We start from the raw sequence: 13,506 nt of genomic DNA, 5'->3' as shown, positions 1-13,506 counted from the left end.
ATAGTATTGTAAAATAAAATAAAATTTAAAAAAAAAAAAAAGAAAGAAACTCACACCCATAGGTTCATTAGTAACAATTAAACTAACAAGGAATTTAGCCACAGAGGAAACTTTAATAAGCATAGACCAAGAATGACAGCACTAGTGAGGGTAATACTTTAAAGCAGTGGTTCTCAGCCTTCCTAACGCTGCTACCCTGTAATACAGTTCCTCATGTTGTGGTGACCCCCAACCATAACATTATTTCATTGCTCCTTCATAACTGTAATCTTGCTACCATTATGAATGATAATGTAAGTATCTGATATGCAGGATGTCTGGTATGTGACCCCTGTGAAATGGTGGTTTAACACTCCTAAAGGGATCCAAATCCACATTTTGAGATCCACTGCTTTAAGAAACAGACAGCTATCAAGTGTGCAAAGTATTTGTACTCTATACATTGTGTGATAGACCATTTGCAAAATGATATAACTCATTCAGAAAGGTACTTGGTAAAGCATGACATATTGAATGATAAGTGGTAGGTGCTAAGTTACCTTTGCATGTTTGTTGAACTGAAACAGAATTTTGTATAAATGTCTTTAAGAACTTCAATAATCAGATGTACCAAATTACTATAGATTCCTAAGACATCTTTGTTGAATAATAAATATATAAACACAGATTTGTTAAATAAACCTAATGAAGAATTTGATTAAGTGGGGTTCCTGGATCCAAGAAATTAAAGCCATACCATCTATTTGTAGTAAATCAGTTATGTTTTAGGAAACATAACCAGAATGTAGGTTCTACTTAAAACCTTCTTAACTGATGAAAGGGATTTATTTCTTTGACAGCTTCATGCCCGTCTGACTTGAGTAGAGAAGAGTAGTTCTGACTTAATTCTAGATTTAAAGTTTTTCCATCCATGCCCTTGATCATTGTTGCAAAATAGGGGTTGAGGGCCCCATTGTAGCAAGCTATATTCAGTCCAGATTCTCATTGCACATAATAGAGTGGCCTGTGTGCTCAGGAAACAGGAAGTTCTTTCCCCTTTTAAAGATCCAATTTGACCTCCTGCAAATTTACTTTTCCCCTCTCTGTGGTCTGCCACGTCTCACTTCAACTGCCCCCACACACCCATGGACAGCAGCAGTTCCAAAGCCCCTGTTCATACAGGGGCAGCCCTGTGAGTCCTGAAGCCCCTCCCCCATCCCACTTCTGCAGGAAGTGTGGCCTGGGGAGTCTTAAATGTGATTGCCTCTAAGTGGAAACTTGTTTCTCTCTAGATTTGAATGGCATAGATTTAACTCCTGTACAAGATACTCCTGTGGCTTCAAGAAAAGAAGATACATATGTTCATTTTAATGTGGACATTGAGCTCCAGAAACATGTTGAAAAATTAACCAAAGGTTTGTGACCATAATCTGTTTTCCTGTGGATAGCACTCACTTGGGAGGGTGTGCACAGTGGTCCCATCATAGTTAACATCTGGCAGAAGTCAGTGTCACCTGGTTAGTTGATTTGAAGAAATCCAAATAGTAATATTTTTTAAATGTTGAAATTAGGTAGTGTGTTATCTGGTTATATAATGACACTAGAATATAATGTTCTTTAATAGTAAAATTTTAGGCCTGGGAGATGGCTCAGTAGGAGGACCTGAGCTAGGTTCACTGCACCATGTAAAAGCCAGGCATGGCAGCTTGCCAGGGCTGGGAGCTAAAGACAGATGAGGTTTGCTGCTCAGCCAGGCTAGCTCCAGGTTCAGTAAGAAACCCTATCTTAAAAAGTGATATAGGAAACGGATTAAGGAAGATACTGACATTAACCTCTTGCTTCTTGTACAGGCGCGCGCGCGCACACACACACACACACACACACACACACACGACAGTTTTTCTCTTTTTGATGAGTGGGGAAGCTGGAACTCCTGATGGTACTCTAACCCCTTCCTTCCACTTGGATCCACTGAGTAGAAAAGTACCAGAACTTGCAGTTCATTGGAGGGGAGGTGGGAAGAGAGAGAGCCGCCTTTTAGCACAGTGTCGTTGCTGTGCCGGCCTAGCCCAGGTCTTAGCAGTGATACTTGCAGTTGCCTTTGCCCGCCCGCCTGTTGGTGTTCTCTACAGAGAAGCCTTCAGAGTCCCTGCTCTTGAGGCCTGGCTGCAGAGTGCGATGCCACACTTTGTAGGAAGCGCGTGTGAAGTGAGTGCCTTTAGAAACAGTCCTGCAGCCCCTGGAGTGCTGCTGCCGCTGTTCTCCTCAAATCCGGGGCTGTGGCAGAGGCAGCCCCAGAACCCTGATAGATGAGCCGTGGTCCAGCCTCAGCAGTGTGGTGTTTAAAGTCCTCCAGGTCATTCTGGTAGACTCCAGAACTGGAAACTCCCTGGGTCAGAAGGGTGTGCATCTGAGGGTGCTGGGTACACAGGGAAGAGATAGCAACACCAAGTGTGCCTTCTCCCCTTCGCCTTGCGACCTGTTTGTGAGGTGAAGGAAGACAGTGGTGCCCTTGGCTAACAGCCTTCCTTACTGTGCTTTGCTCTTCCTGCTGGCCGAGGAGTCGTTGAACTCTTCAGGACTCCACTGTTCCTTTTCTCCAGTCTTGAACCTAATACTCGTCACGGTAGTTCCAAGTGATGCTAATGCTAATGCACTTTCACCTTCATAAGCCTTTCAGTCAGTCATCTTAGGCTATCCTAATTTTACATTTGTAACAAATGTGTGCAGGACAGAACTTTGCCTACCATCACTGCAGTAAACATCGTTTTCTGGTAATGCAGAGGAGTAAGTAAGAACAGTGGTGACGTTTGGACTTAGGTTTCCAAGCATAGCTTTGTTAATGTTTCTGGCCTCAAGAGAGTCATGATGAGATAGTGAGACTGAGAAATGGGATCTGAGAATTAGATGTAGGAATGAGAAGAGACACGACACCTGTGTGGATCTGGTAGGGTCCTATGCTCAGGGAAATTGGTCCCCAGTAGCCCAACTGTCAGGTCTCGGTCTCTCTCTCTCTCTCTCTCTCTCTCTCTCTCTCTCTCTCTTCTCTCTCTCTCTCTCTCTCTCTCACACACACACACACACACTCACACACACACACACACACACACACTCACTCACTCACTCACTCACTCACTCACTCACTCACTCCTGTCTTGAGTGACTGGGCATTTTTGCTTGATTTGTGAGATGCTCTGTTTGCACCCAAGTGCCAGAGCTGTTGATTTATTTCAGAACATTGTTAAACTTCATCATTTTACTAAAGTAGATGTCTGTTATAGTCTTGAAAGACGGGATCCAGTACCACCCCGGTTAAAGCAGAATTAAGTAGCAACTGATTGAGTGAGGCATCAACTTCCATTGGTTTCCATGCCTTTTTTAGAAATCAGTTTTGGGCTACACTAGTAACTTATATCCCTAATCTCATTTTTCCCTTCAGGATACAGACATTATCTGTCGGTCTTTGGAGATTTATAACTATGTAACGTCCTCATAAATGATTATTGTTGCCTTTATACCCTTCCTTCCATAGCACATGTTGATGTAGATGTCAGCAGTGACGGGGTAAAGTACACAGCTCTGAACTCTAAAGCAGATATTAGGTGACATGTAATAGCATGTGACTTGTGTTGTGTAGATTTGGGGGTTTGTACATGGCTTGTGTTGTGTGGATTTGGGGGTACATTTCAGGAGGAAGCAAAGCTGGTCCAGCTTGAATATTTTAAAAAGGAACCTTCACTACCAGTCTGCCTAGTACATGTGACTTGTCTCTGTGGCCTGTGTTCCTCTTCTGGAATTTGTGTTTTGAAATGTTTCCAGTGTGTGGTTGTGTTAGTTTGGGTTTCTATTGCTATGATGAAACACCATGACCAAAGAGCAAGTTGGGGAGGAAAGGGTTTAGTTGGCTTTCACTTCCAAATCACTGTTAGTAATAAAAAAAAGACAGGGCAGGAACCTGGAGGCAGGAGCTGATGCAGAGGCCATGGAAGGGTGCTGCTTACTAGCTCACTCACCATTGCTTGTCCAGCCTGCTTTCTTATAGAACCCAAGACCACCAGCCCAGAGATGATACCAACTACAATGGGCTGGGCCCTCCCCATCAATCACTAATTAAGAAAATGCCTTACAGTCCTGCCTACAACCCAATCTTTTGGAGGCATATTCTTAATTGAGATCCTCTCCTCTCAGATGACTTTATCTTATGTCAAGTTGACATAAAACTATCCAGCACAATGGTGTATGTGACTTTGTGTAGGTTCACATGTGTACAGGAGGTGCACTAACATGTGTGTACACATGTATGTTGAGGCCCAAGGCTGACAATAGGAATATTCTTCAATTACTTTTTTTTTTTTTTTTTCTGGAGCTGAGGACCGAACCCAGGGCCTTATGCTTGCTAGGCAAGTGCTCTACCACTGAGCTAAATCCCCAACCCCTCCTCTGTCTTATTCATTGAAACATGTTCCTCAGTTGAACTCAGAGCTCACTGATAAAGCTAGTCTAGCTAACCAGCGTGCGTCAGGAATTTTGGCTCCTCCCTCCAAGCTCTGGAATTGCAGGCAGGCCACCACAGCCACCTGTCATTTACATGGGTTCTGGGGAATCTGGATTCCAGTCCTCACACTTGCTTAACAAGTGCTTTAACCACTGAGCCATCCTGGCCCTATTCCAAGCTCTTCAGTGATGGATATTCCTGAGCCAGTCTTGCTCAGGACATTGTAGAATTAGCTGATGAGAGACATGGTAGTAGACTTTGGGGTTGGTACTCAAGCACCCAATCATCACACCTCATCAGACCGTCAGGCTCCTTTGTGGATTATGCAAACCATTGCTTGTTCGTGTGCTTCTGGTGAGTCAAGAAAGCTGATTCACACAGAAGCTGCTGCCTGTGGTTCATGTGTCTTTCAATTTCCTAGGTGCGGCCATCTTCTTTGAATTCAAACATTACAAGCCTAAAAAGAGGTTTACCAGCACCAAGTGTTTTGCCTTCATGGAGATGGATGAAATTAAACCCGGGCCAATTGTAATAGAATTGTAAGTTTGGGGCATGGCAAATGGAACGTGGGGGTCAACCAGAGTATTTTAAACAATAATCTTTCTGTTGTGGTTCCAGATACAAGAAACCCACTGACTTTAAAAGAAAAAAATTACAGTTATTGACCAAGAAACCACTTTATCTTCATCTACATCAGACTTTGCACAAGGAATGATCCTGATACAAATACCCGGAACCTGTGTGAATTTACCACCCAGAAACCGTCATAATCTGTGTAGCATATCAGTCTTCAACAGGCAGGAAATGAGCCCTATATGCCATTTGGCCAGCAAGCCCATCACAGAGCCGGACCCCAGAACTCAAACGCTCAGCACATCACTGACCTATCCCTCCTTTGGATATAGGTTTAGTGGAGATTTTGAAACATTTTTACTTTTCTATTCATTGTGCAATTAATTGTCTATTTCTCATTACCACTACTCCTTCCCTGCTTCCCGGACAGTACTGTTGTGGTAGATGTGCTGAACTTCAGACAACGCAGCAATAAGAATGTGCTAGAGTTTACATTTCTGCTCACTTTTGCTCCAATATGCTCTTCTGGCTTGAATGTCACACTCTGGGTTGAGGTGGGTAGAATTGCTCTGAGAGGAAGTGGACTAGTTACATTGCCTAGGAAAGTATCTGGAAGCTTATAGGTACTCCTTAGAAGTGGCCTAGCTGAATGCCATAGATCTCCTGCATGGAAAGTGTGCCCTGACCAGATGAGAAACCCACATGGAATGTTCCCTGGATGACCAGATTGTTTTCCTGAAGTGAGCACTGTAGTCAGGTCGATTATCTGCTCTTCTCTATCATACTGCTATTCTTCCTGGTAGATTCTAGGGTTAACGTTGGAACCATCTCAGAATAACTCCAGGTTTTTAAATGTGTTTACATTATCTTTGAAATGGCATCATTAGGAAGAGTTGAGTCAAATGTTAAGATACTGCGGATAATTGCTGCTTTCCTGACAACCCATTGTGAGACCTTAAGACCGCATACCTCTCCTTAGTATGCAAAATCTGGAAAGATAGTTTATTTTTTTTAATATAGGTAGATAGAATCGCCATTTATTTCTTATTTAGATATACAATCATTCATTCCTTTTGAAAATATGCAGGTCATTAGTTTATTTTAAATTGACTATTTACTTTTAATGTAACGAGGCATAAATAAGACTTTCATAGCACATGATGAATAGTTGTTACACAGAACATTAAGATTTGTGAGGGGCTTTCTGTGGGTTAGACATAGAACCCACATATTTTAATATTCACTTTTTAATGAACAGTGCATGAGAGGACTGCACTGTCAGTCCTGGGCCTGTTTTTAAATAGTATAACCTCATCACACCATTCAATATATTTGCTTTTTCAAGTAAGTAATCTCAATGAAGATGTTTTAACCTTCCCCTTCAAGAGATCTAGTCTTGACTTTCAGCACCCACTAGGTCACTGTTTACTAGATGGATGTTAATAAAAATTGTATTCAGCCTAAAAAATATCCACAACCAAATTAATCTTGATTGGATTAATTCCAAATGCTGAAATAATTCCATCTACAATAGCTCTAGGAGATGAATAATATGCCTTAAATTAACTCATTGTCTGACTCTTAAGCTTTGGGTTGTGGATCCCAAGACTGTAAGCTCCTCAAGGGGCAAGAGCCACATCTCTGGGTCATGTGAAGGTTCTAAGGTGCTTAGCAGTACTCTGGACCTGGGGAATACTCAATACCCTGGGCAGTACTCTGTACCTGGGGGGTACTCAATACCTAGGGAGTACTCTCTACCCTGGGGAGTACTCAATACCTTCTGTCTGGTGTTGCTGACTAGGCCTAAAACTAATCCCTTAAAACCTACCATTATTAAAATGTAGCAAAGACTGTCCATTGTCCTTTCTCTTTTCTCAGACCATAAGAGGAATAGCAAAGTGGCAATTTTCTGTGCTCCAGCACCGATCCTTCACAAAGTGTGTTTATGTCAACTACAGATGCCTGCCATCGGGGTCCAAGAGCTTTAGTGGAGCATCCATCCTGTGATAAGCTGAGCTTTGATTCAGACCTGAATGACAAGACTATCTTAAAGCAGTTAACAGAGCATCCCACATTTCACAAGTGATGTTTCTGTTGCCGTCGCTGAACAATAAATAAATAGCCTTTGCTCTGGCAGAAATGCTTTCAGGCTGAGGTTCTGCTCCTAGTGCGAGTTTTGGCTGCTCAGTCCAGAAACAGTTAGTTGGCGGGAGGCAACTCAGAAACAGGAACTTCTGAAATGGAAAAGTGGTTCAACTGAGGTCTGTCGTCCTCTGTGCCGTCTGTAGACTGACAGCTTGTTAGGGGCTTTTGGAGCCCAGGATGTTCAGTAGGACTGAGCCGAGGAAACAGTGGTAGACCAGCCCAGAACTGCCCAACTATGCAGTTTCTCTGTCTTCCTCGTGATGTTTACGATATACAGCAGGATAACCAAAGGGCTTTAGAGGGGAAACATCCTAGTTTTGAATTTATTTTAAAAACAAAAAAGGGTGGGGGGTTACTTAGCTTTACTATTTGTCTTCTTAGCTGGTATAATCTTTATATGCCTTCTAAACCTAGGTAGCTGAGATAGTGGAGGCAGGAGGAAATCAAGTTTGAGAAAGCCTGAACTACATAGGTGAGACTCTTGTCTTTAAAAAAAAAATTAGAAATTACATTAACTTCACTATTTTGTGTCTTGAGGAGGTTGACAGATAAATCCAAAAAGTTGTGTTTGCTATTCAGTCTTATTTTTATATGGTTAAAAAATGACACAGGCTAGGGGCTGGAGAGATGGCTCAGGGGTTAAGAGCACTGGCTGTTCTTGCAGAGAACCAGGGTTCAGTCCCAGCACCCACATGGTGGCTCACAACTGCCTGCAACTCCAGTTATAGGGGATCTGGTACCCTCTTCTGGACCCATGGACACCAGACATACATGTGGTACACATACATACATGCAGGCACAACACATGCATAGAATAAAAATTAATTTTTTAATGACATCCATTATCCTGTGGCGTTTTCTTATGATACAAAATCTTCTGTAATTCCAGATTGGGGCCAGGCATATTGAACTCTTCCTGGGGGGCTTCCAGCCTCCCTTGGAATGTCCTGCATTCAGAGAGCCTGTCTTTGTATAGTATGTCTTCAACTGTTGACGATTTTATTTCACATTGAAGCTTTTGCTCATTTTTCAGAATCCCCATGGATTTAACATCCCAATAATGACATGGTAAGTCCTAGGTGTCAATATCATGACTTCAAAGGACTTTAGAGAATACAGTGTCACAGTAAGCAGTTGTCACCTTTTATAACTTTACATATTACGGCTCTTAGAGAATGTGCTGCTAAGGACTCTGTAAATAGTCTGAACCGGTTGTTTTAAAGGCAGTGTAATGGGTGCAAGACTTTACATACAACGCAATACCAGATTTCTAGACTTACCTGATTTACAAATAAAAGCACCAATATTTGGTTAATTCCTGAATAGTATGTTGAAGAATTGAACTAGGCAATTTGTAACTCAGGCCTGAAATTCCAGCCTCTGAGGAGCTGAGACAGGAGGATCACTGAGCGTCTGAGGCCAGGCTGGGCTACAAAATGAGACCCTGTCTCAAAACAACCATCTAATTGAGTTCAGCCCATAGTTATGGACTGAAAACATAGGTAAGTTTCCTCGTTTGCAATCATTCTCCCTCATGGCACCTTCCTGATTCTTTCTTGTCATATTCCTTAAAAATCAGCTGCAAGGTGATATGAGAAATAAAAGAATATACATTTCTAAAAAGAAATGATCTTACAGTCGTGGCACATGGTTTTTATCTTGTTATCTACCCTTAGTGCAAGAATAGTTTTAAAAGCAACAAAATATCAGGTCAAATAATTTTACATTTTCCCTATGTTTCAAGGGGTGTGAGTGTGTGTATGTGTTTAGGTCAGAGGACAACTTGTGGGATTTGGTTTCCTTTGCTGTGTGGATCCAGGGAGCTGTCAGGTTTGACATTGTCTTTACCTGCTGAGCCATCTTGCTGGCCTAAATAATCTTGTTTTTCCCCTCTCAGTTTTTGAGACAGGCTCTATGTAACCCTGGCTGTCCTGTAACTCAGATCCACCTGCCTCTGCCTCCCAGATGCTGGGATTAAAGGTGTGCCCATCACATCCAGCCCCAGGTAATTCTTGTTACTAATGCAAACTTTGACTCAGAAAACTGTTCCCAAACAGGCAGTGAGCGTCAAGAAGGTACAGATGCTAGGATGGGTGGGGCTGCCGACTCACTTGAGTAAGAGAAAGAATCCCCTAGTGCTCACTGGTGACTTCAGAGGGAGACCTCGGCAGTGCCGCGTGGAGTGTGCACACCCACCACTGCAGGTCCAGAAGCCCAGCTGTCAGGTTTCCCAAGTGATACACATGTCAAAACAACCCAAAGAATCAGCAGACACTTGGAAAATATTAATAAACAAAGTTTATGGACTATTACTACAAAGAACTTTAGCAACAGGAGAGTTTATGATCCTTGAGTAAATGTTTTTTAGCGTAACAGTCTTTGAGAGACAGAGGGAGCTGTAAACACCTTGCTCTGTATCAGCTGGCACACACTAAACCAAGGCCATGGAAATACGTGTTCTTAAAGCATTTCCACAGGAAATGTTCATATTTTATGATATTCTAAATCATTTAGCAATTACATATGCTACATGAACTAAACACAGGTATTCTTTATTGCACATTTCAAAGTTGGAAGGACACTCTAGCTTAAGAGGTGATTTTTACCTAGAAGGGAAAATAGTATTTTTTGTTTGGCTCAAAAATGCACACTGCCAAGGCAGCTTAGTACTAAAAACAAACTTTGTAAAACAACCTTTCAGGTTTTGAAGCCAATGAAATCCTTTGCTGTAATGAATAATGCACTGTCCGCTTTCTCTCTGACTCATGACAGAGGTCAAAGTTAGGGGCTGGGTTTTGAAGCCTGTGAATGGTCCTGGACACTGCTTGGAGAGGCAGGTGGGGCTTCCTCTCTTGGGCCAGAAGGCAGTGAGTCTCTTGCAGCAGGTGGTGGCATCGGGTAGTCCTGAGGACCATGAGTTGGAGGTGGTAATCTGGTACCAGGAATAAAGTACTCTCTTGGACCAAGTGAACCTGGAGGTCTAAATGGTATATGTCCTGGTAAAAACTCCCGAGGGTCAACAGGCAGGTCCCGTTTCCCAGGCAGAACACCTGGTGCATATTCTCTTAAGCCTAATGGTGGATGCATGCCTGGAACTAGAAAACATGAGTCATGTAAATACAAAGCAACATATTTAAATGAGCAATCACTGCAAGTATAGTAATATATTTAGTAATTTCTCAGCCCTAGAAAGTCTAGTATAGCACCATTACTTTAAAATAAGGCAAATGAGAATTAGCAAATTTAAATTAGTCTGTGGCCACTAAGCAAAGGACAGGTTTAAACACAGCTCTGCTTAATTTCAAGTTTTCTTTTCACTCTGCAATTCTGCATTTCAGAACGGCTCCATTCAGAATAACAGCCATGCCAAGAGGATAATGAAAATCACAGATTCACTCTGAAACACACCTTCCACTGCAACAAAGTTGGTAAAGGAAATGTTACCGCCTACCACTGTGTCAACCGAAAGCTCATGCAGCCAAAATACATTGACTAGGTTGCTATTGTGTTCTCTGTAACACCTATCATCTATCTAGTCCCAGTGAGAAGGGACTGTTTAGCTTTCCTGTCTCTATTCTGTGACCTAGAGGGTGTTACGGCATGTGTCACCCATCTTTTCCACACATAATGTGTAACGACTGGTGTTCAAATGCACCTGCAGAGGGAACTTGACTGGCTTTCCTGAATGACCCCTTTCCTTGTCTAGCCAAGCCCAACTCAGTTTAGGAAGATTAAATAATACCTATATGTGCTCAGAAGCTTGAGGATAGGTTACAATGTACTTTCAGCTTTATCCTCAACTGGAAAGCTCTATGGTAGTAACTATGCTAGCAAAGAACAGGGAAGATGAGTATGTTTTACAAGTCAATACTGTTCAGATCATCATACCAAATGGTGGAGGAGGAGGAAGTGGCCGAGGCCCAAAAGGCCCACAGAGCTGAGGAGGTGGTCCGTATCGAATGGGTGGTGGCATGGGGCCTCCCAAAGGGGCACCCAAGAGAGGTACCCCTGGAAACGGAGGGGGCCCTTTGGGAGCCATGTTAACCTGTAGAAAAGAAGCAGATAGAGTTTGGAAATGCTTTCACATGATAAAGTGCTGAGACTAGTAAGCTGGCACCTGTCCAAAGAACCATCAGCTTAACACCACCACACCGTGGCACACTGCCAGTGACAACTGGGGTTAGAAGGATGCCGCCAGCAGTGAAGGGTTACTGCCTGCTGTCTGCACAGGAAGGGAAAAGCCAGAGGACTGTCAGCATTATAAGAAGTGACTGTGACACAGGCCATGCCACACACACTGCAATCTGTATCAAAAGTGCTCTATCTCTCATCACTATAATTCCGTGTGTGGTGATATATTGTATACCCTAGTAAAGCTTGCCTGAGGGTCAGGGAAGCAGAGCAAGCCACAGCCAACCTCCTCAGCTGATCCTGTTTCCATGAATCCTCAGACTGAAGCCTCTGAGTCCTCACTCAAAAGACCTCAGCCAATAAGAGCCTAATTTAGTTCCTGTTTCCTCACGCCTTATATAACTTTCTCCGCCCTGCCATATTACTTCCTGGGATTAAAGGCGTGTGTGTGCCTCCCAAGCAAAGACATGAGATCTCAAGTGCTGGGATTAAGTGTGTGTGCCACCACTGTCTGGCTCTGTTTCTCTCTTAGACTGACTCAATCTCATGTAGTCCAGGGTGGCTTTGACCTCACAAAGATCCAGAGGGATCTCTGTCTCCCGAGTGCTAGGATTAAAGGTGTATGCCACCACTGCCTGGCCTCTGTTTAATCGAGTGGCTTGTTCTGTCCTCTGATCCTAAAGAACTAAAGGCTCTTTTTGGATGAGGATTCAGAGGCTTTCAGTCTAAGGATTTGTAGAAACAGGATCAGCTGAGGAGTTGGTGAGATTGGGTTGGCTGTGGCTTGCTCTGCTTCTCTGATCCTCAGGCAAGCTTTATTCGGGTACACAACATATCACCACACACATGTACATATTAAGTGAGTTCCAGGAAAGGCGCAAAGCTACACAAGAGAAACCCTGTCTCGGGAAAAAAATAATAATAATACAGAGAACGAATGCAAATATGTTTTCTACACAAGCAGTAATAGCAACCGTTCAGGGAAGCATCAGTAGATAGGCCTTTACTATATTATCCAAATTCTTAGATCATTCCGTCTGTAAGTGACTATCCTGCTTTAAACATGAACAAGCAGAGGCAAGAGGAGTTGAGCTGATTTGCTGGAGGTCATACTGCATGTAAAAGGGCAAGATGGAACTCAAATACCAGGCTCCACTCCAAGGCTGTGCCCCTCCTAACCCTCCATAATTTAAGTCTCTGAAGTCTGGAAAGGCCTCTGGGTCTCCCCCAGACTAGCCTTGGATAAAGACTTCTCAAGACATGCACATCCCTGGAACCCTGTACTGCACTTCACAGTATTTCCCAGCAGTTTTATGTTCATGGTTAGGAAGACGGCACTCAGTAGTGACCTTTACTGGCTGGTAACACTACACACTACAGGACAGGAGTTTCCATGTTGTGTTAGTGTAGAGCAGAAGGCTGAGCAACTGCAATAGCCATACATGTCACTTCTGTGAACACTGAACAAGTCCAGCCACTACTCAGGACCAGATCAACAGCTGTTAACACATGTTTCTGTTTGTAAGCAGTCTGACTTCATATCATTCAAAACAGTCTGCCAGGGACACAGGTGCAGGGGGTTTTCAATAGCACAGTTCCAAGCAGATAATGACAACGAATAATATGACTTACAGTGAGTTTATTTCACTCGAGTTTTCAGCACAAAGCACACAACATAAGTTCTACTGATGATTTTTCACTCTGTAGTAATAGTTATTTATAGCAAATGCTCTAAACTAGTTAGTAATTTAACCCAAATAGGAAAAAACGACACCAACAACCAACCACTCTGGCTCAGTGACACTCCAAGGTCAAGGAGCATGAACAAGACGAGTATCATGCTTTCATAAGCTTTCTAAGGACAAACCAAGCAAAGCTAAAGCCTGCTCCAGCCCTCAATCTCTAAATACTTACTGCTACTGGATGCTCAGCTAAAGGGGCCATGCTGGAACCTAAGGGGCCATCAGGCTCTTGGAGAACAGTTGGCTTTTAAAGAAATAAATAGACATATAAACAAGAGAGGAAGTGGAGACCAGTAGGGAATACTCATCTGCCTGCAGAGCGTACCTTGCCCTCATCTGTGGCCTTGGCTGGAGAGGAGCTCCTGGAGCTGCTGTTTACCACAGGAGCTGGACCTGGGTCTGCAAGAGGCCAGAGAACAAGTCAGATTCACCGCCATATGT

The 13,506-nt window shown here is 43.1% G+C and overlaps 2 protein-coding genes across 2 annotated transcripts in view; one reads left to right on the top strand and one right to left on the bottom strand.

The window, feature by feature from the left end:
- Positions 1 to 7,183, top strand: part of Aida (axin interactor, dorsalization associated) — a 33,475-nt gene extending 26,292 nt beyond the window's left edge. The window contains exons 8-10 of the mRNA XM_028894568.2: positions 1,272 to 1,394; positions 4,896 to 5,013; positions 5,093 to 7,183. Of these exons, the coding sequence (XP_028750401.1) occupies positions 1,272 to 1,394; positions 4,896 to 5,013; positions 5,093 to 5,189 (338 nt within the window). The 3' untranslated portion in view covers positions 5,190 to 7,183. The remainder of the gene's footprint in view (positions 1 to 1,271; positions 1,395 to 4,895; positions 5,014 to 5,092) is intronic.
- A 2,288-nt stretch (positions 7,184 to 9,471) lies between these two features.
- Mia3 (MIA SH3 domain ER export factor 3) overlaps positions 9,472 to 13,506 on the bottom strand; it is a 44,239-nt gene continuing 40,204 nt past the window's right edge. Inside the window, 4 exon segments of the mRNA XM_028894557.2 lie at positions 9,472 to 10,287; positions 11,081 to 11,237; positions 13,238 to 13,309; positions 13,391 to 13,464. Of these exon segments, the coding sequence (XP_028750390.1) occupies positions 9,974 to 10,287; positions 11,081 to 11,237; positions 13,238 to 13,309; positions 13,391 to 13,464 (617 nt within the window). The 3' untranslated portion in view covers positions 9,472 to 9,973.

Source organism: Peromyscus leucopus, chromosome 15, assembly GCF_004664715.2.
Source record: "Peromyscus leucopus breed LL Stock chromosome 15, UCI_PerLeu_2.1, whole genome shotgun sequence".
NCBI classification, from domain to species: Eukaryota; Metazoa; Chordata; class Mammalia; order Rodentia; family Cricetidae; genus Peromyscus; species Peromyscus leucopus.
Note: the sequence above shows the minus strand (reverse complement) of the source record. Positions and strands in the feature narration are given on the sequence as shown.